The sequence below is a fragment of the Triturus cristatus genome, chromosome 6, assembly GCF_964204655.1.
Source record: "Triturus cristatus chromosome 6, aTriCri1.1, whole genome shotgun sequence".
NCBI lineage: Eukaryota > Metazoa > Chordata > Amphibia > Caudata > Salamandridae > Triturus > Triturus cristatus.
In genome coordinates this window covers 1,938,475,603-1,938,497,925 of record NC_140589.1, presented here as the reverse complement: position 1 = coordinate 1,938,497,925, position 22,323 = coordinate 1,938,475,603, and the positions used below count along the sequence as shown (strand labels likewise).

At 49.9% G+C, this 22,323-nt stretch overlaps 1 protein-coding gene across 2 annotated transcripts in view; it reads right to left on the bottom strand.

The window, feature by feature from the left end:
* Window positions 1-22,323, bottom strand: part of LOC146822540 (uncharacterized) — a 137,546-nt gene that overhangs the window by 21,532 nt on the left and 93,691 nt on the right. For both annotated transcript variants that reach the window (XM_085613660.1, XM_085613661.1), the window contains exon 6: window positions 2,990-3,088. In XM_085613660.1, coding sequence (XP_085469786.1) covers window positions 2,990-3,088 — 99 coding nt within the window. The remainder of the gene's footprint in view (window positions 1-2,989; window positions 3,089-22,323) is intronic.

Here is a 22,323-nt window from a genome sequence, read left to right as displayed (position 1 = left end):
CCTGGCTTGGCAGTTCGGGCTGGACTGTTCCCATGAGGCACAGAGTCAAGACTGATTTGCATATGGCTGGGTTCAAACTGGAACGGCATGGTGAGCAAAAAAATGATGGATTTAGACCCAGATCTCTGTACTGGGGTGAATGTATGACATTGTTCTGCATTCTGTCCATCAACGGTTGTTTTTGCATTGGACACACGTCTGTACCTACACTTCCTAACTGATGACACAGGGAGTGCAGCTCTGCTGTTTGTCACTCACTCACACACCTCTTAGAATGATCTGGATGGAGAAAGGAAGGAACAGAAGGGGTCTGGCAATAGGAAATTCAGATTTATAAAAACTGCATTTGGGGAAAGCCAGGGTATAGAAGAAAGGACGCTCAATAGAAAGACAGCAAGGCTGGAGAGAAATGCATGTATAGGGAGACAGACGGGAGCAACAAACACTGTCTGTAGGGACATTTCAGAGCTCTGGTCCAGGATTCTGCTCTCACACACACATAGGCTGTAGGGACAGTTCAGAGCTCTGCTCTCAGATTCTGCTTTCACACACACACCTGGACTGTAGGGACAGTTCAGAGCTCTGCTCTCAGATTCTGCTTTCACACACACACCTGGACTGTAGGGACAGTTCAGAGCTCTGCTCTCAGATTCTGCCCTCGCACACACATAGGCTGCAGGGACAGTTCAGAGCTCTGCTCTCAGATTCCGCTCTCACACACACCTGGACTGTAGGGACAGTTCAGAGCTCTGCTCTCAGATTCCGCTCTCACACACACCTGGACTGTAGGGACAGTTCAGAGCTCTGCTTTCAGATTCCGCTCTCACACACACCTGGACTGTAGGGACAGTTCAGAGCTCTGCTCTCAGATTCCGCTCTCACACACGCCTGGACTGTAGGGACAGTTCAGAGCTCTGCTTTCAGATTCTGCTCTCACACATACCTGGACTGTAGGGACAGTTCAGAGCTCTGCTCTCAGATTCCGCTCTCTCCCACACCTGGACTGTAGGGACAGTTCAGAGCTCTGCTTTCAGATTCCGCTCTCACACACACCTGGACTGTAGGGACAGTTCAGAGCTCTGCTTTCAGATTCCGCTCTCACACACACCTGGACTGTAGGGACAGTTCAGAGCTCTGCTCTCAGATTCTGCTCTCACACATACCTGGACTGTAGGGACAGTTCAGAACTCTGCTCTCACACATACCTGGACTGTAGGGACAGTTCAGAGCTCTGCTCTCTCGCACACCTGGGCTGTAGGGACAGTTCAGAGCTCTGCTCTCTCACACACCTGGGCTGTAGGGACAGTTCAGAGCTCTGGTCTCTCACACACCTGGGCTATAGGGACAGTTCAGAGCTCTGGTCTCTCACACACCTGGGCTGTAGGGACAGTTCAGAGCTCTACTCTCTCACACACACCTGGACTGTAGGGACAGTTCAGAGCTCTGCTTTCAGATTCCGCTCTCACACACACCTGGACTGTAGGGACAGTTCAGAGCTCTGCTTTCAGATTCCGCTCTCACACACACCTGGACTGTAGGGACAGTTCAGAGCTCTGCTTTCAGATTCTGCTCTCACACATACCTGGACTGTAGGGACAGTTCAGAACTCTGCTCTCACACATACCTGTACTGTAGGGACAGTTCAGAGCTCTGCTCTCTCGCACACCTGGGCTGTAGGGACAGTTCAGAGCTCTGCTCTCTCACACACCTGGGCTGTAGGGACAGTTCAGAGCTCTGGTCTCTCACACACCTGGGCTATAGGGACAGTTCAGAGCTCTGGTCTCTCACACACCTGGGCTGGAGGGACAGTTCAGAGCTGGGCTGGAGGGACAGTTCAGAGCGCTACTCTCTCACACACACCTGGACTGTAGGGACAGTTCAGAGCTCTGCTTTCAGATTCCGCTCTCACACACACCTGGACTGTAGGGACAGTTCAGAGCTCTGCTCTCAGATTCCGCTCTCACACACACCTGGACTGTAGGGACAGTTCAGAGCTCTGCTTTCAGATTCTGCTCTCACACATACCTGGACTGTAGGGACAGTTCAGAACTCTGCTCTCACACATACCTGGACTGTAGGGACAGTTCAGAGCTCTGCTCTCTCGCACACCTGGGCTGTAGGGACAGTTCAGAGCTCTACTCTCTCACACACACCTGGACTGTAGGGACAGTTCAGAGCTCTGCTTTCAGATTCCGCTCTCACACACACCTGGACTGTAGGGACAGTTCAGAGCTCTGCTTTCAGATTCCGCTCTCACACACACCTGGACTGTAGGGACAGTTCAGAGCTCTGCTTTCAGATTCTGCTCTCACACATACCTGGACTGTAGAGACAGTTCAGAACTCTGCTCTCACACATACCTGTACTGTAGGGACAGTTCAGAACTCTGCTCTCTCGTACACCTGGGCTGTAGGGACAGTTCAGAGCTCTGCTCTCTCACACACCTGGGCTATAGGGACAGTTCAGAGCTCTGGTCTCACACACACCTGGAGTGTAGGGACAGTTCAGAGCTCTGCTTTCAGATTCCGCTCTCACACACACCTGGACTGTAGGGACAGTTCAGAGCTCTGCTCTCAGATTCCGCTCTCACACACACCTGGACTGTAGGGACAGTTCAGAGCTCTGCTTTCAGATTCTGCTCTCACACATACCTGGACTGTATGGACAGTTCAGAACTCTGCTCTCACACATACCTGGACTGTAGGGACAGTTCAGACCTCTGCTCTCTCGCACACCTGGGCTGTAGGGACAGTTCAGAGCTCTGCTCTCTCACACACCTGGGCTGTAGGGACAGTTCAGAGCTCTGGTCTCTCACACACCTGGGCTATAGGGACAGTTCAGAGCTCTGGTCTCTCACACACCTGGGCTGTAGGGACAGTTCAGAGCTCTACTCTCTCACACACACCTGGACTGTAGGGACAGTTCAGAGCTCTGGTCTCTCACACACCTGGGCTGTAGGGACAATTCAGAGCTCTACTCTCACACATACCTGGGCTGCTTTTAAGGTCCTTGGAGTGTGGGGGCACCCTGGGCGGAGGTTTGTTGTCTTCAATATTTATTGTCCCAGCGGGGACCATGGGATGGACATCTATAAAAGGGAAGCAGAAGGAGGACAGTTTAATGAGACAGCATGCGAGGTGCACACATTACACTTGTTGTTGACGAGAAAGAGTTCCTGCTTGCCAGTACTTCACAGCTGTATCACATCCTCCTGATTTTTATAAAGGAGTGTGAGTTATGGGGAATTGTAGAGAGCACAGGCAACAGCAGGTGGAGAGGATGTGGTTTAACGGCTAGGGCGTTCGATCTCAAATCCGGGGAACCGGGTTCGAGTCTTGGCAATGATGCTCAACATCCAATGATTCTAGGCAATCACTTAATCTCCCCGAGCCTAACTAAACAAGCATTTGCAATGCAATAGGCTTCGCATTTACGCGAGTTTGAGCTATTGACATTGCAAATAATGCCTTTTATTTTTGTTTTCGTTTTTAAAACATAAATAAAAGGCATTGTCATTTCCAATGCCAATAGCTTAAACTCTTGTAAATGCGAGACCTATTGCATTGCAAATGCTTGTTATTAGAAGGTCACACTGAATGTTTGCTTACACTCAAACAACCAAGGATCCGCCGAGCTAGCAAGTACTAGTGCAACAGTGAGTGTAGAATTGCGCCTCCAAAGTGCGCAGGATTAATGAAATGACACGGACACAGTATAATGATCAAATACTAAAGGCCACGCCTGGCACACAGCGATCTCCGCTTTTATTCAGCCCTTTACTTAGGATGCCAGAATGAACTAATCCCTGGACGTCCACGGGGTAGACATTCATGTTACCCACATGCCCACTCCCCCCTAAACTTAGGGGCAAGTCCACTCCACCCACACACAACAGCCAGCAGAGACCGTTTCAAGACAATAGACAGCTGGCGCTCTATTTAGGTAGTGGAGATAATGCATGCTATGCAGCCGTGACAAGCACGATATGACAATTCCACACCTTACGGTGAACCGAACAGAAAGATTAACAAGCACATCCCGGTCTGAAGAGGCAAACATGAATGAAAGCATGCACGTGAGCCGCGTGCTGGGGCGTCTGAGGCGTGACAGAAGCCACGTCGCCCCAGTGCCACCCCTGTACCCTTTGCAGTGCCAGCGGCCACACTGTGCAGGTAAACAAGAGTAAACAAACAGAAAATAAATGGCGGCCCACTCTTTATTTTTCGATTTGTTTACTTTTGCTACAATCGAGGCACCCGCGCTTTACCTAAAGGTAGGATACAAAGATAAAGAAGAAAAAGTGGCAAGGAGGAAAAAATAAAAATATAACTCTCTATTTACAAAGAGAACTATATATTACCCTAATGACAGTGCATAGTCCTGTTATTCATTCACATTCCTTATTATCAACAAAGAATCACATACCAAGGACATATGATTAGGTAATATATTTATCGCAATATTGATTTAGTTCAACATGATTTTTGAAATTCGTTTCTTAAACACACACACACATATATACATATATACACACAAACAAAATATACAAATCACATAAAATTCATAGGTTCCTTCTGCCCGCTTGCTAGAAAAAGCAGTGTTCACCCATAACATAAAGGGAATACACTCAGAGGTCGTCTTATATGCACACCAGGTTCTTATTACTCTAAAACCTTAATTGCAAAACTGTGCATTAAATAGTCAAAAGGTAAATCAATTCTCATCAGACTCCTCTTGTCAAAACATGTCGACGCAGACGCGTTTCGGCCCTCATGTACTTCTTGGCCTCCTCAGGACAAGGGTGAGGAAACAAACCTGTATAAATACAAATTAATATATTGTACCTATCCACAGGCAAATACTGTCTTTATCTCTGTGCTGACCACCACAAGCACATGTGCCACCGGGGAAACCAAAACCCCAATAGAAAGATTAAGGGGGCAACAAAAATAATAATAATAAAGAGGGACCTTCAACACCGTGCGACGAACCAAAGGCCATCCGAGTCATATGTACAAAGCCACATGTATTATATCCAAGTGCACAAAAGCATAAAAGAAAAAAAACAAAGGGAACCACTGCAGCATAGTCCCGTGTAAATCTCAATTAACTACCCTAGTGTGAACGTGCTAGTCCTGAAGATAACACTCACATAATGAAAATAAATCCAGTTGCCATGCGGTCAGGACCAGGATATGCAAATGCCTCAAAGTCCAGGCGTGTCACTGTAACACACAGATAATTCCATTATCGTGGCATATGGGTAAAACAAATCTCTTTCAAACGGGGGAAACAAAATACCACATATTTTCAACTAGGGCTTACCTCCACTACTTGTCGCGTGAACTTCAATCATCAAATTATTAGAGCCACTCCAGGCTTTCTACACCACTCCCTTTTCCAAAACCTGGGGGAAGAGGGAGAACTTTACTTTCACACTTGTATGTCTCCCTCATATGCCCCGCAGCCGCAAGTCAATACATGGTCCACTCCAAAAATACTTTATTATGCTTCCGAGCATACGTCTTCCTGACCTCCTTCCGTTCCGTCGGCACGGAGTGCTATCAATCCGGCGCGTTCATGTTAAATGATCGTGACACAGCTGTAAACAACAAGCATTAAAAATGCAATAGGCCTCGCCTTTTATTAAGTTAAAGCCATTTGCTTTGCTATACAATACCATTAGCAAAGCAAATGACTAACTTTACCAAAGGCAAGACCTGTTGCATTTTCAATGCTTGTTTACATTGCTGCTGGCAACCATGCCTAAAGCACGAAGATCATCCCTGCTAGTAATCTTGCCTATGGGGGCCAGTAATCTTGTCCAATGTGGTTACTACCGCACCTCTAAGAGTATAAGTAGCTCAGGAGGATTTTCATTGAACGCAAGTAGCTCTCACTACAGGAGACCCCCGTCCTAGAGCAACGAGTATAATAAGCAGACAAGGTAGGATCCTCGAATACACAACAGAATTGTTTCATCCAAAGGTGGCCTCCTTTGTTTCAGGGGAGTGTGATACTCAAACAACGGCGAAGGAAGTGCTTTCAAGCACATGAATCTCAGTATACACCTCCAAGACGGTGGTACAGAAGCCACAGAAGAATACTCAATTGTGTCTCATAAGATATTGAGCAAAGTTATGTCAGCCTCTTATACAGAAATACTAAAAGCCACACATGCAATTTTTTGTTTTGTCACTATCTTGCGTCCCAAGCCCACTTCTTGATAAATGCTGCCAAAATCAGTTGTGTGATAATATATTTGTATTTTCCAGATAAAAAAGGGAGCGTAAGTTATGGGTGTGAGATATGTGGAAGGTGGGGAGGGTGTGACAGAGAGAGAGAGAAAGAGAGAGAGCTGTGTGTGTGCGATATGTGGAGTGGTGTGTATGTGTATGGAGCGTAAGTTATGGGTGTGAGATATGTGGAAGGTGGGGAGGGTGTGACAGAGAGAGAGAGAAAGAGAGAGAGCTGTGTGTGTGCGATATGTGGAGTGGTGTGTATGTGTATGTGTGAGAGAGCGTGCTGTCTGTGAAGTGTGTGGAGTTTGTGTGTGGAGTTTGTGTGTGTGTGAGGAGGTGTGTGTGTGTAAGGAGGTGTGTGAAGGTATGTGTGTGTGAGGAGGGTTGTGGGTGTGAGGAGGGGTGTGTGTGTGAGGGAGTGAGTGTGTAAGGAGGTGTGTGTGTGAGGAGGTGTGTGTGTGGGTTTGTGTCTGTCTACTAGTGTCTTACAAAACTGGAGGGTCGCCAAGTTCCGGGAGATCCTTTGTTTCCACTTTACACGTTGCTGTCAGGTGAAACACAGCTTTAGCCATTACTTCCAGCTTCGCTAGCTTAAGCTTTTAAGAAGGTTACTTTAAGTCCAAAAAATTCGGGTTCTCGGTACACGGGTTCACTTGATTGTACATCAAAGTGTACTAGCTATCTGGACAAATATTTTCCAAAGGAATGAATGGCATCTGCAAACGGTATCGACAGAATTTGTAATACCAGGTTTATAAAAAATATATGACAACGATCTGTAAATTATCAACAGATGCAAAACAGCTGAACTAGACGATGAATTGTTTTGCGTTTTACTAAAACCCGCCAGCACCAGCTGTAAAGTTCTCAGCTGAAGCGAGGTATGGAGATTGGCCGCTGAACTTCCTGAACTATTCATGTGTTCCTCTACGTTAACTTTTATTACAAGCATGGAGTTGTTATTGAGAGAGGGAGACAGAGACTTGGGAACCCTGAGATCCCGAGGGGGGAGGGGGGGACGACAGGAGCGACAGGAGACCACGGAAGGGAGAGTCCAAGCGAGAGGGAAAGATGCGACGGCAAAAGAGTAGAGAAAGGGTGAAGGGAGGCGACCCGGACACGAACGGGCAGGGAAAGAAGGGAGACATTGACAGCTGTTGAAAGGGAGAGTGTTAGAAAAACACACTCCCACACCGGAAGGGTGGTGGTGTTCTCCCAGACACACTGTGGTAGCTTGGCTCGAGCGGGAAGGAAGGCACCGTGTTAAGCATACGTCACACCCTCACAATAACCATGCGTTCATCCGTTCCAAAAACGACACTACACCTTAAAAATTATACTGAAAATATATCTCTTTATCTTCTTTTCTCTTAGTTGCTGATTAAATAAATAATAATACAATCACAGTACACAAGGCTTTTCCTGTGGAAGGGTACGTCAAATAAATAATACTTCAACGATTCAATAAATAAGGTAGATCATAAATAATCAAGGCATAAATATAAGTGCATTACATAACAGGCAATTAAATATTATGAGGCAATAAATACTGCGAGACAATAAATATTGTGCGACAATAAATACTGTGAAACAATAAATACTGTGAGGCAATAAATAGGATGAATACAATAAATACAGTGCTCTCAATAAATAATAAAAGCCAACAGTGACACTTGAAAATCAGTTCACATTTCTGAGGTACTATGGGATGATTTGACCCAATCCCAGCTTGTAGAGATTTGGATGGCCTGAGGGGTATACTCCCTGGCTTGGACAAGGCTGAGGCCTAAACTGAGGTAGATCAAGGGGGAATCTAGAGATCTGGCTCTCCCACACTACACAACCCCTCTGTATTAGTCTCAGCGCACCCCTGGCACAATCAAGCTGGTTCCAGCACCTCTCTAGCCCCTAGGGTGGTCTCTTAGGGCTCCACAGGGCCTTAGGCGCCCTCTATTCCACTTACTGGCCTTTTTATGAAGCTCCGACGCCGCTGGAGTCGTGTCGACGCCGTGAAGCGGTTCCGGTTCGATGTCGGCGGCCTCGGCGCAATGACAGTTCTTGACGACGCCGGTAGGGTAGGCGGTTCCGGTTCGATGTCGGCGGCCTCGGCTCGATGTCGACCTCCGGTTCGATGACGTCGGGCAGTCTTGGCTCGATGTCGACTTCGGGCGGCTCCGGTTCGATGACGTCGGCCGGCCTTGGCTCGATGTCGACTTCCGGCGGCTCCGGAGTGCGATCTCCACTCCCGACCTCCGGGGCTCCTTTCCTCAGGTTCCGGCGACTCCGGAGTGCGACCTCCACTCCCGACCTCCGGCACGATTCCCTTCAGGTTCCGGCGACTCCGGAGTGCGATCTCCACTCCCGACCTCCGGCACGCTTCACCTCGGTCTCCGGCGAATCCGGGGGGCGGACTTCACTCCCCCGTCGACGCCGCACACTCGACCTCGGGTGACTTCCTCTTCGACCTCTGGTACTCTCCACGACCTCCGTTGGCACCCTCTCTCGACCTCTGGCGGCTCCGGGTACGACGTCTGCTTTCCAGTCAGCGCCGCTTCTCCACCTCAGGCTCCAGGTCTCCAGGCTTCTCGACGTCAGACTTCAAGAAGTTACCAGTAACCAGGTCAGGAACTTGCTGTTCTTTACTTTTAAGGCCTGTTCCTGCTGTCCAGGTCCTTAAGATGGTTTTTCGTGCTTTCTCCCACACAGGGCTCCAGGCTGGGCTCAGTCAGTAGGGACTAGTATCAAGGGTGGGTTTATGGACCCCACTCCAGGCACAAGTTTCCACCCCTGCTGCCTCACTCCTTCCTCCTTCAGGTTTCTGCTGCTCTCTCTTCACCAGTCAGGTGCCAACTCCAACTGCCAACTCTGACTTAGCTTCCCAACATTCTAAACCGCCTCCAACTGTCACAGGGTTCCAGAATGTTGCAGAAGGTTCTAGTAGGTTCCAGTGATGTCACAGGTGACAATGGGTGGCCACCATTGTGTGCTCCAGGCCCTCAGACAGAAGTTCCAGGGGTAGATAAAATGGCTCCCTGAATCTGCATCAATACTAAAAAGTCTGGTGGTTCCCAAAAAGGAAAAATTCTAACAGGGTTTGAGGCAAAAGTGGGACAAAATAAATAATGATGAGGAGGGACCACCCAAAGGGCTGACAGGTCTAACACGCGTCCCCCCCAGCTGAAAGTGGGGAGAGCTACCCAACCCCTTGGGAGTTCTCATCACTAAAGCGGAAATACCTTGAGAGACCGTCTGCATTGGCGTGGTCCACTCCAGGCCGATGTTCCACCTGAAAGTCCATTCCCTGTAGGGAGATAGACCACCTCAACAACTTGGGATTCTCCCCCTTCATCTGCATCAGCCAACGAAGGGGTCGGTGGTCGGTCTGAACTAGGAAGTGCGAGCCAAACAGGTATGGCCGCAACTTCTTCAGAGCCCATACCACTGCAAAGGCTTCACGCTCTATTGCACTCCACTTCTGTTCCCTGGGAAGTAGTCTCCGGGATAGGAAGACCACGGGTTGATCCAGACTCTCTTCATTGAGTTGCGATAACACTGCCCCAATGCCATGTTCTGATGCATCCGTCTGGACAATGAACTCCTTGGAAAAGTCTGGGGCCCTTAAGACCGGGGCCTCGCACATGGCTTTCTTCAGTCTCACAAAGGCCTGCTGACAAGCCTCCGTCCAGACTACCCGTCGAGGTTGTTTCTTGGACGTGAGCTCCGTGAGGGGGGCTACAATGGTACCGTACCCCTTCACGAAGCGACGGTAATATCCCGTGAGGCCCAGAAAAGCTCGGACCTCAGTCTGTGTCTTGGGGGGTTCCCAGGCCATGATGGCCTCGATCTTCGCCTGGAGGGGTTGCACCGTTCCCCTACCCACCAAGTGTCCAAGGTACACTACCGACCCCTGCCCGATCTGGCACTTGCTGGCCTTGATCGTCAATCCAGCTTGTCTCAGGGCCTGGAGAACAGCTTGCAGGTGACGCAAGTGATCCTCCCAGCTGTTACTGAAGACGGCTATGTCATCCAGATAAGCAGCAGAGAAACTCTCCATTCCGGTGAGGATCTGGTTTACCAGGCGCTGAAACGTGGCAGGTGCGTTCTTGAGCCCAAAGGGCATCACACAGAACTGGTAGTGGCCATTGGGCGTGGAGAAGGCTGACCTTTCCCTTGCTCCATCAGTCAAGGAGATCTGCCAGTACCCAGAAGTAAGGTCAAAGGTACTTAGATATTGGGCAGCTCCCAGCCGGTCAATCAATTCATCCGCCCTAGGGATCGGATGAGCATCAGTTTTGGTTACTGAATTCAGTCCCCGGTAGTCCACACAGAACCTCAGTTCCGGTTGGCCACCCGGTGGTGCGGCTTTTGGTACTAACACCACCGGACTGGACCAGGGGCTGCTGGAAGGTTCGATTACTCCTAGCTCCAGCATCTTAGTGACTTCACTGTGAATGCTGGCCTTCACCTTGTCTGACATCCGGTAGATCTTGGACTTCACAGGTGGGCTGTCTCCTGTGTCCACATCATGGACGCACAGGTGAGTCCTACCCGGAACAAGGGAGAACAACGAAGAGTACTGTCCCAGGACCTGGCGGCAGTCCTCTTGCTGTTCAGGAGTTAGGGAGGGGGAGAGAATCACTCCCTCCACCGACCCATCCTTCTCTTGAGACGCAAATAAATCGGGGAGAGGCTCGCTTTCCACGTCCTCTCCTCCGTCAGTCACCCTCATCAAGATGACTTCGGGCCTCTCGTGGTGGGGTTTGAGGCGGTTGGCATGCAGCACCCGTAGGGGCTGACGAGGGGTTTTAAGATCCACCAAGTAGGTAGCCTTACCGTTCTTCTCCAACACCTCAAAGGGTCCTGACCAGCGATCCTGGAGGGCGCTAAGCTCTCCCGGTTCGATCACCCACACCTTCTGGCCAGGCTCCAACTCCACCGGGTGAGCATTGTGGTCATACCACGCCTTCATTACTGCTTGGCTGGCTTCCAAGTTGTCGGAAGCTTGCTTCCACAACTTAGCCATTTGGCTCCGGAAGGCCAGCATGTAGCTCACCACATCCTGGGGAAGCTTTCTGGGAGTCCTTTCCCATCCGTCTCTCACCAGGTTGAGAGGTCCACGTACAGGGTGCCCATACAAAAGCTCGAAGGGGCTGAAGCCCACTCCCTTCTGTGGCACTTCCCTGTAGGAAAACAATAAACAGGGAAGGTGGACGTCCCATTTCCTCCGCAGGCTTTCAGGCAGACTTCTGATCATGCCTTTCAAGGTTTTGTTAAACCTCTCCACCAGACCATTGGTCTGGGGGTGGTAAGGAGTTGTGAACCGGTAGGTCACTCCACACTCCTTCCACATGGCCCGCATGTACGCTGACATGAAGTTGGTCCCCCTGTCGGACACAACTTCCTTGGGAAAACCCACTCGGGTAAAGATTCCCATCAGGGCCCTAGCCACAACAGGTGCTGTTATGGTCCTCAGAGGTATTGCCTCGGGGTACCGTGTGGCATGATCCACCAGAACCAGGATAAACCTGTGACCAGCTGACGTTGGCGGATCTAACGGACCCACAATGTCGATGCCCACCCTTTCAAAGGGGGTGCTAACGACAGGAAGTGGTTCCAGGGGAGCTTTCAGCTTCACCCCTGTTTTCCCACTGGCTTGGCAAGACACACATGTCCGGCAGTAGGTATCGGACGACACTTTCATTTGAGGCCAATAAAAGTGTGGGACAAGACGGGCGAAGGTCTTGTCTTGCCCCAGGTGTCCCGCCAATGGGATCTCGTGAGCCAACTCCAGAAGGAAGGCTCGATAACGTTGAGGGACTACCAAGGCTCATGACGATCCATGTAGGGGTGCCTTGGGTTCACTGTAGAGGAGGCCATCCTCCCAGTAAACACTGTAGTTCCCTTCAACGTTCCCTGCTGCCTGGGCTGCGGCCTGTCGCCTCAGTCCCTCAAGGGTAGGGCACTCCTCCTGGCCCTGGCAGAATTCCTCCCTGGACGGGCCTCCCTCCACGTGCCACTCGGCCGGGATGGGTAGGTCCTCCAGTTTGGTGACATCCCCCACCGCAGACTCCTGGTCCACCACCTCCGGTGGCCTATCCGTCCTACAGGGTGTGGACGCCGAGTCAGGCTCCTCCTTCCTCGGTTCTTCCCTTGATTGGCAGCTGGCTGGGCCTTTGTTCCAGGCTCCAGCCGAAACGAACTCCCTCTCCGGGTAGTCGCGGACCCTGTGCTCACACAGGCCCAGTCAGGTGTACCCAGCATCTCAGTATGAGTCCGGTATTCCACCTCCTTCCAAGCATTGTGCTCCATGTCATTCCCCAGCATACAATCAACTGGCACGGCAGGGCTTACGGCAACTCGAAGTGAACCTGCAACCCCCTCCCATTCAAAGGGAACCTCGGCCACCGGATAGTGGCCGGTTCTGCCGTCAGCCATCGCGGCTGGGTGGAGTACATCGGGAATTACCTGCTCTGGAGACACCAGTTGGCTACGTACCATAGTCATACTGGCTCCTGTGTCTCTCAGAGCCTCCCCTCTTTGGCCGTTGATGGTGACCCACTGCCCATACTTTACGGTATTTGCAGGCACCTGGATCTTAGGAACCATCTCCCGTTCCCTTTCCTTGGAAATTATTTTGGGGGCCTTTGGAGAACTCCTTTTTCTTTTCCCCTCCCTCTTTCTTCTGGGGGGCGCCCTGTCCGGCCTTTTGAGTATCCCCTCCAGTCCCCCTTGTGGACACCCGGGTACTAGCCCAAATGTCCGCCTCCTCAGCAAGCTTCCGGGGACTGGTCAGCTTGCTATCCACCAGGTGTTGACGCAGTTCAGGGAAACATTTTTCGAGCAGGTGTTCCTTCAGTACTAAATCAAACAACCCCTCGTAGTTCCTCACTTCACTGCCCTGTATCCAACCCTCTAGTGCCTTCTTTGCATAGTCCAGGAAGTCCACCCAATTCTGTGGGCCCAGTTTGTGACTACCCCGGAACTTCTGTCTGTACTTTTCGGGTGTTAGTCCAAACTTTCTTATGAGCGCCACTTTCATGGTGGGGTAGTGGGTCTGCTCATCTTCCTCTAGGGCCAATAAAGCATCCCTACCAGCTGGAGGCATGTACTTGTACAATCCCCCTCCCCAGTACTTCTCTGGAACCCCATGGGCCCTTAACGAGACCTCATAGGCCGCTAGCCACTTGGCGATATCGTCACCCGCCCCATAGCTAGCTACTATGTCCTTCGGCAAGTAGGGTTTGGGTTCCCTAGTGAACTCTCTTTCTTCGCTGCCACCATTAGGAACAGGGTGTGCCCTGACTCTTAGGATCTGAAGATCTATCTCTTTCAGCCTTAACTCGTGAGCCATCCTCTGTCCCTCCTTCTCTTTCTCCAGCTCCGCTAACTTCCATGTGAGCTGTCTTTTCTCCCTCCGGTCAGTTAGCTCTGCTTCAGACAAGCCCCCGCTAGAGACAGTGCTGCCCTTCCTGGATATGGTTCTGGGCCCCGCTAACAGGTTCCCCACCTCAGGTTGGTACAACCCAGCCCCCTCGCTGTCAGGCTCTCCATCCCTGTCTTCCTGCTCAGCCTTGCTTTCTCGTCGTGCTTCCCCCCAAGCCCTCAAGCTAGTCTGCAGTTCAGCCTTCTTGGCACCTGGGGGACAATACACCCCTTCACGCTGACAAAACTCCCTGAGTTGGGCCACAGTATAGGTTTCCACATTTTCTAAGACAAATTCCATTTTGCCCACTCAGAACAGAAGACAGGTTTTTACAGAAGCTATGCAGGGGGGTACCTTTGATAATACCTCCTCCCACCACCAGAGTAAATTTGGAAAAACAAAAACTCACTATTAGGAAGGCCGCTTTGAGAAAACTTCCGGTGTAGGCCTATGGACTACCCACAGTTATTGTCAAGTATACGTAGGCACAGCTCAATCCCACCGCTGAACACCAATCATGTTAGAAAAACACACTCCCACACCGGAAGGGTGGTGGTGTTCTCCCAGACACACTGTGGTAGCTTGGCTCGAGCGGGAAGGAAGGCACCGTGTTAAGCATACGTCACACCCTCACAATAACCATGCGTTCATCCATTCCAAAAACGACACTACACCGTCAAAATTTTACTGAAAATATATCTCTTTATCTTCTTTTCTCTTAGTTGCTGATTAAATAAATAATAATACAATCACAGTACACAAGGCTTTTCCTGTGGAAGGGTACGTCAAATAAATAATACTTCAACGATTCAATAAATAAGGTAGATCATAAATAATCAAGGCATAAATATAAGTGCATTACATAACAGGCAATTAAATATTATGAGGCAATAAATACTGCGAGACAATAAATATTGTGCGACAATAAATACTGTGAAACAATAAATACTGTGAGGCAATAAATAGGATGAATACAATAAATACAGTGCTCTCAATAAATAATAAAAGCCAACAGTGACACTTGAAAATCAGTTCACATTTCTGAGGTACTATGGGATGATTTGACCCAATCCCAGCTTGTAGAGATTTGGATGGCCTGAGGGGTATGCTCCCTGGCTTGGACAAGGCTGAGGCCTAAACTGAGGTAGATCAAGGGGGAATCTAGAGATCTGGCTCTCCCACACTACACAACCCCTCTGTATTAGTCTCAGCGCACCCCTGGCACAATCAAGCTGGTTCCAGCACCTCTCTAGCCCCTAGGGTGGTCTCTTAGGGCTCCACAGGGCCTTAGGCGCCCTCTATTCCACTTACTGCCCTTTTTATGAAGCTCCGACGCCGCTGGAGTCGTGTCGACGCCGTGAGGCGGTTCCGGTTCGATGTCGGCGGCCTCGGCGCAATGACAGTTCTTGACGACGCCGGTAGGCGGTTCCGGTTCGATGTCGGCGGCCTCGGCTCGATGTCGACCTCCGGTTCGATGACGTCGGGCAGTCTTGGCTCGATGTCGACTTCGGGCGGCTCCGGTTCGATGACGTCGGCCGGCCTTGGCTCGATGTCGACTTCCGGCGGCTCCGGAGTGCGATCTCCACTCCCGACCTCCGGGGCTCCTTTCCTCAGGTTCCGGCGACTCCGGAGTGCGACCTCCACTCCCGACCTCCGGCACGATTCCCTTCAGGTTCCGGCGACTCCGGAGTGCGATCTCCACTCCCGACCTCCGGCACGCTTCACCTCGGTCTCCGGCGACTCCGGGGGGCGGACTTCACTCCCCCGTCGACGCCGCACACTCGACCTCGGGTGACTTCCTCCTCGACCTCTGGTACTCTCCACGACCTCCGTCGGCGCCCTCTCTCGACCTCTGGCGGCTCCGGGTACGACGTCTGCTTTCCAGTCAGCGCCGCTTCTCCACCTCGGGCTCCAGGTCTCCAGGCTTCTCGACGTCGGACTTCAAGAAGTTACCAGTAACCAGGTCAGGAACTTGCTGTTCTTTACTTTTAAGGCCTGTTCCTGCTGTCCAGGTCCTTAAGATGGTTTTTCTTGCTTTCTCCCACACAGGGCTCCAGGGTGGGCTCAGTCAGTAGGGACTAGTATCAAGGGTGGGTTTATGGACCCCACTCCAGGCACAAGTTTCCACCCCTGCTGCCTCACTCCTTCCTCCTTCAGGTTTCTGCTGCTCTCTCTTCACCAGTCAGGTGCCAACTGCCAACTCCAACTGCCAACTCTGACTTAGCTTCCCAACATTCTAAACCGCCTCCAACTGTCACAGGGTTCCAGAATGTTGCAGAAGGTTCTAGTAGGTTCCAGTGATGTCACAGGTGATAATGGGTGGCCACCATTTTGTGCTCCAGGCCCTCAGACAGAAGTTCCAGGGGTAGATAAAATGGCTCCCTGAATCTGCATCAATACCAAAAAGTCTGGTGGTTCCCAAAAAGGAAAAATTCTAACAGGGTTTGAGGCAAAAGTGGGACAAAATAAATAATGATGAGGAGGGGCCACCCAAAGGGCTGACAGGTCTAACAGAGAGTAGATAGGAAGATTGGGAGGCAAAGGATGCAAGAAAGAGGCAAATAACGAGAACAGGGAGACAGACGAGAAGGAAGAGACAGAGCGAAGACCAGCATTGAAAATGTTGTTGTTTAAGTCAGGTGCTGCTGCAGCCCTGAAGATTGTCATGTGTCCACTAGAGGGCAGCACATCATAAGTCACGCGTGAACTCTGAACTCTGGGCCGGAATTTAAACAAAATGGAGTCGGCCTGTCCTCGTCGGCGTGCGCGTGCACATCTCTGTCCATTGGTATGTGTGCATATTCAACTTTGGCTGAATCGATTACAAAAGGCTCTCGCATGGCGACAGCAGCGATGCGCTTTGCAAACTTTATTGGATTTGGAACCAACATAAGCTTCTCTTTCTTTAAAAACTCCATATAATTTGATTTGCAACATCAATCAATACAATTGTTACTGATGACCAATGTACAACCGCAAACCACATGGGAGACATCTTTATTAAAATGCGTGCGAGTCCCTGTACACTGGGTTTCCAGCACATTACATGTGTCAGTAGCTGCAAAACAGATCTAATGATAGCATACCTGCAGAGATGTACCAGAAGGGGACAACTCTGCACATGTGATTGTTTTCCTCAGACATGTATACCTTTCTATGTAGTTATGTATCTGTGTGTTTATTTCTTTAGTCCTACTGTAGGGGGAAACCTTGAGTCTCTCCAATGCAATGCTGTGTGTCTCATGCTAAACCTCTCTCAATCTCGCAATATGTCCTCCATCTCCACTCCGAGACTCATCCCAAACCTCACGGTACTTCTGTGACCTCCCAAATAACACCTCCTAGACTCTTCCTTCGCGTGTCCCTCGTTTCACCAGTCCTAAAGCTCATTTTGCTCTCATGATCCCCCCGATCCTGTTCTAGACTCTTCCCTCCTCTATGAGATTCAATAAAAGTAACAGACGAACAGACCCACTGCTCAAAGTAACAACTTATATTTCCCTAAACTAATCCACAGCTAATCCTTCGTGGGTTCCGGAGGAGCGTGCTACTCGCTGAAAGGTGCTTCAACGCTTCGTCAGGAGTAGGAAGCGCTATAAACACAACTACAAGGACAATTTCCTTCTCACCTCATGGTATTGGCTGTTTGGTGTAAGGCTCCATCTCCCAGGGTATCCTTCTATGGGAACGCACCCTCAATCAGCGCAATGAACGTCACATCCAATCCTTATGCCCTAAATGCATTTGTAGATCAAACAATCCTTTTGCTACATTTTTTGCAGCAGCGGCTACACCAACAGAGGAGTAATTACTGTGATAAACAGCACTTGTGCAGGTAGCACATGTAAAGAGCATTTGTGAATGCCTGTGTCTACATGGGTTGCCAAATTAAAGCCAAACCCTTTTGTTTTGCCGATGCTTGTTTAAGCGCTATGAGTTGTAATTGGAGGACTGTATATCCACAGCACTCCAGGGCGTCGTGAGGATCAGCCATCCTGCACTGCCGCTCCCTACCAAAGGGTCATTAAAAGTGGTAAAGGCCTGCAGACACACGGGGGTGGGAGGGAAGGGGGGGGGGGGGTGAGCACTGCTTGAAAGTCTGCCTGCAGCTAAGTGCTTCACTCTTTCTGAGAGACTACACAAACTCTTTCTTCTGCCAATATGAGTAATTTAGTTTTATTGAGATGTTCAGCCTCTCTTGAACTCATCTCTTTGGTAAGTCAGGGGAGTGGAAGATATCATAATAAAACGGATTGCCCTCTGTTCACTTTACTTAGTATTTTATTTCTAGAAAAACGTCATGTCATATCGATTTACCATGTAATGAATGTCTTTAACCCAGTATATTCATTTAGCACTTCATGAAATTAAACACAAAGCACTGCCCTGTGGTGACGAGCAGAAGAAAGTGGGAGGAGCCCATCCAGAGGCTGAACAGCACAAGGATAGCAGGAGAGCTGGCTGCAGCCCAACTTCGCTACTTGACCCGACTGGGATGCCGTAGTAAACTATTGTATTGTCTGTGCCTGCTTCTCACTCATCATCCCATTCGAGCGCATCTTCAAATAATTCAGGGTGTGTGACCTTTTTAGGTCTCGGCTGCGAAGGCTGTGCTTGCGCAGTCTCGCTCCGAGATTTAATGACTTGGAGAAGAGGGTCATTCCTATTAGGCCCCGTCCTTTTCGGATCGGGGGGCGTGTTTTTTGCGAGAAGTCTCAGGGAGGAGACAACAGCAAAACACGCCCCCGAATCCTAAAAGGACGCTACCTTTCTCAGAGGCATTTCTTCTTGACCTCGGAGAAAGGCAGTGGTGTGCCTTTTGCTCTGCCTTGTTTTTTAAAGAATCAGCTCACGTTTCTTCAAAAACACTGTGATGAGTGAGCGTAGGGCGTTGCGCTACAGGCGAACGTCTGGTGACATCAAATCATCCCGTCCAAACTTCAGAGATTAGCCACGATCGAAGGAACATGGAACATCGACTATGTGACGAGTGAATGGAAGGTGAGCTGCGGAGCGTGAGGGCGTCCAAAATAGTTTGAAAAAAAATCAGAGCTCCACATGGCTGCAGCTGCGCGCTGCACTCAATGCTCGTTTTTGTAATGCTTCTGACGTAGCCCTCCCACCCCTATTTTTCTTTCTCACGATCTGTCTCCTGTCTATCTCCATTTCCTCTGCTTCTCTGTTTGTAAATATCTCTGCCCACCTCACCGTTACCTCTCGCTGCCTTCCCCTCTGCGTCCTCCTCGTCCCTATATCTTCCAACCGCCCTCTCTTTCTGTCTCTCCTTCACCCTCTTCCCTCCCTCGCCCTCTCTTACACAGTCACCGCATGCCTGTGTCTTGCGCCGTCTCACTGTCTCACACACACCTGCTTGTTTCTCTGCCCCCTCTCCTTTTTCGTACCTCCTCTCTCAACACAAACCGAAAGTGCCTCCCAGCAGAGCACACGGGAATCCCAGCACTTTAAGGCACGGATGGCGTTTTGAAAGTAGCAAGAACGTGTCTCGCAGGCACCCCGCCCCTCGAAAAACACCCAGAAAAGAAGCGTTAATCTGCATTTCGCAAACGACGCCGCCAGAGTTCACGGCCCAGCGGTAACGACACGCAGACATTACGACTAATTTCCGAGATTACCGCCTGCGGTAAACGAGCCTGCGCGGGCAGACGCATTTGCGCGCTGAGCCCACTACATCTGTGGCATGGTTGTAGGTCGCACGGAAGTATTCGCAACCCAGTGCTCGACACTTCGATCTATTTCGAGGTGTATTGATCCGAGGGCGCTGTTCACCACACAACGGAAATTACCGGGCACGAGTTGTCTTTTATTTCGTTTCGAATCCGCGAAACGTAGGTGCGCAGCCGATCGCGAAATCGCTTTCCGTCGCCGTTCTGTAGCCGAGTCGGTATATTTTTCTCAACCACATAAGTGGAAAAGATGGATACAACCCCGACTGCGCCTTGACTAATATCTGTATTTTACATATGCATTTTACAGGGCTGGATGGTGCATTTCTTTGGTTTTTGGTAGCTCATGTAGAAGATGTTTTGTTTCATACTTCCTACCCGCCTGGTGTGTACACTCTCTGTCCTGCGGATTTTTTTCCCTGTGTTTCTAAATTGACGGGCAGTATTTTTTTTTTAATGAAAATCTGCGAACATCTTAACATGTCCAAAAAACATACATCACCCTAAAGTGCACGAGGTATTTTGAAGTTTTCCCTGTCTGAACTTGCACGAACACGAGGAGATGTAAGTGAAATAAATGTGTTCTCTCCCCCCCCCTCTTTAATCTGCTCTGCTCCTCCGCACTATTACCTCTAATGGAATGTAAACTTTTTGACAAGGGAAAGGGCAGCGCAGGTGACCCTAAACCGAGCTCGACCCCCCTCAAGCCACACCTGAGGCATTTAAAACGAACGTGTTTGTGCGAAGGAACATGTTAACTTTGGGGGAAAGGTCAGAAGGGTGATTTTTGGCACCACGCTTTGGAAGAGCAGCAGGTATTTTCAGCAATGCTAAGCGGCCTTTAAAGAAAACGCGCTTAGACCTGTCCAGGGCAGAGTTTATTCCAACAATTCGTTGTAGCCTGCGCAAGATCACACAGTTCATTAACAGTCACGGCGGAGCTGTGATCGACAACTTCAGATTTGTAATAATAACAAGCATTTACAATGCAACGGTCTCGGCATTGTTAAAGTTAGAGCTATTGGCATTGCTCATGACAATGCCATTTCTTTAAATGTTTTAAAAACAAAAACATAAACAAAAAAAATGTCATGAGCAATGCCAATAGCTCTAACTTTACTAATGCCGAGACCATTGCATTGTAAATGCTTGTTTTGTAATGTTGCGTCATTTCTATCAGCACTCAAAGAGGAGCACGTGGCAACGGACTTGCCTCACTCATGGCGTCATCATCGGGGAAGGAGGGGGCGGTTCGTGAATGTTTATAAGTTCACGTTTAGAAACTATGACTTCTTATAAATGCCACTCAAAGCAGGGACATCATCTAATGTACTAAAGTGAAACACGTGTAAATGTTAAATCAATACACTTGTTGTATGTTTATATCACGTGTGCTGTACGATTCACGCCAAATATTGAGATGACCTGACGCATGCTCGGATTCTATTACAGGACCGGAGGCTTCGTATTATGCTTCTCTTTCCATTTATTGCTACTCACAGCAGCCAATGAAAACTTTTCTTATGTAAAACAAACAACATTTCCCATGATGCATATACCACATCACTTCCTGCAGGGCCCCATAAGAGCCAGTAACACCGGAACCAGTCCTCTTTCTTTGCTGCTCACGCAGACAGTTAAGTTGAGCGCTCCGTTTCTTTTGGGACAGTATTGATATTTATGTTATGGTATTATGATATGGCATTATGATATGGCATAGGTTATGGCATTGTGATTGCGAGCTAGTTGCAGACTTGTGGCGCGAGCGATTTGAATGGTGTTAGGTTCGCGCGCTCGCTTACAGTCCCGATTCCTTTGACGAAGTCACGCGCTGAGGCGCTACGCGTCCCCGGTTACAGCGGGGGAGTCAGGGCCATAAATTGCAGCGAGGGCTGCTCCGGCACGGTAATTGACGTGTCAGACGGCGCTTAGACCTCAGCGCCGGTGTCTCCGGGCAGCGCGTGAGCGCGCGCTCGTTACTAAGAAAGATGCAAACAGGCACGGTACCGCCCCGCCTTCGGCGGGTGATTTGTGAAGGAAAAAGTGGCGCTCAGGCTTCCCTTGTCTGACTGTGACGCCAGGAGCCTTATTTGTTTATTTATTTCACTCGATCGGTTTCCACGTGCATAGCCCAATTGGGCTATTTTTAGTAGGATTTGGGCTACGCACGTCGTAACTGCCCGGCTTTAGGGGTTTTGCTTTCGTTTTTTGCCATTCTGGCTGTGTTTTTGCATTAGAGAGCACTGCTGACGCCTGGCTGGCTGCAAAAACGACCTGGGCCTGGAGGGTGCACACCTCCTAGGATTTGATTCTTGCTCTTCGGCTCCACTACGCCCTGAGGGCTGTAATAATTAATCTACAGCTGTTGCTGAGGAGCTAGGTACCGGTGCTGCTGTGCGGTGGGTTGGCTCCCCCCTTGGATTATTCCTCCTTGCTATTGCCTGATGAGCAAATACGTTTACAAGTTTGGCTCCAGTATGGACAATTGGGTACATTATGAGGAGGAGGATGATACCTTGTATGAAGAGGAGGTAGGAGGACCTGCCATTGAAGATAATATTGTTGAGGCCCTGGACGCTTCCGTGCAGGAGTCGGTCAACAAGGCCCTGGAAAAGGCTGTCCCGGGAACTGTACAGCAAGCTTTGGCGACTGCTTTAAAGCCTATTACTAAGCAGCTGGAAAAATTTGCGAAGCAGCATGGCTTCACTAAGCAGCCAGAGGGGACGTCAGGAGACTCCCAGGCTAAGTCTTGGCCGCATTCCGATTCTTATGAGTCACTTCCGCGCCCGGTTAGAGAGCGTGAGAGGGTACAGGACACCGACTCAGAGTCTACTTCCTCCTATACTGCCACCCCGGATGACTCACCTCCTAGGAAGAAGTCCCGGAAGGTCAAACATGTGGAGCCTTCCCCGCCGGCTCCCACGCCCTTTACATTCAACCCCTCGGATATCGTTCACCCCAGATCCTTGGACTG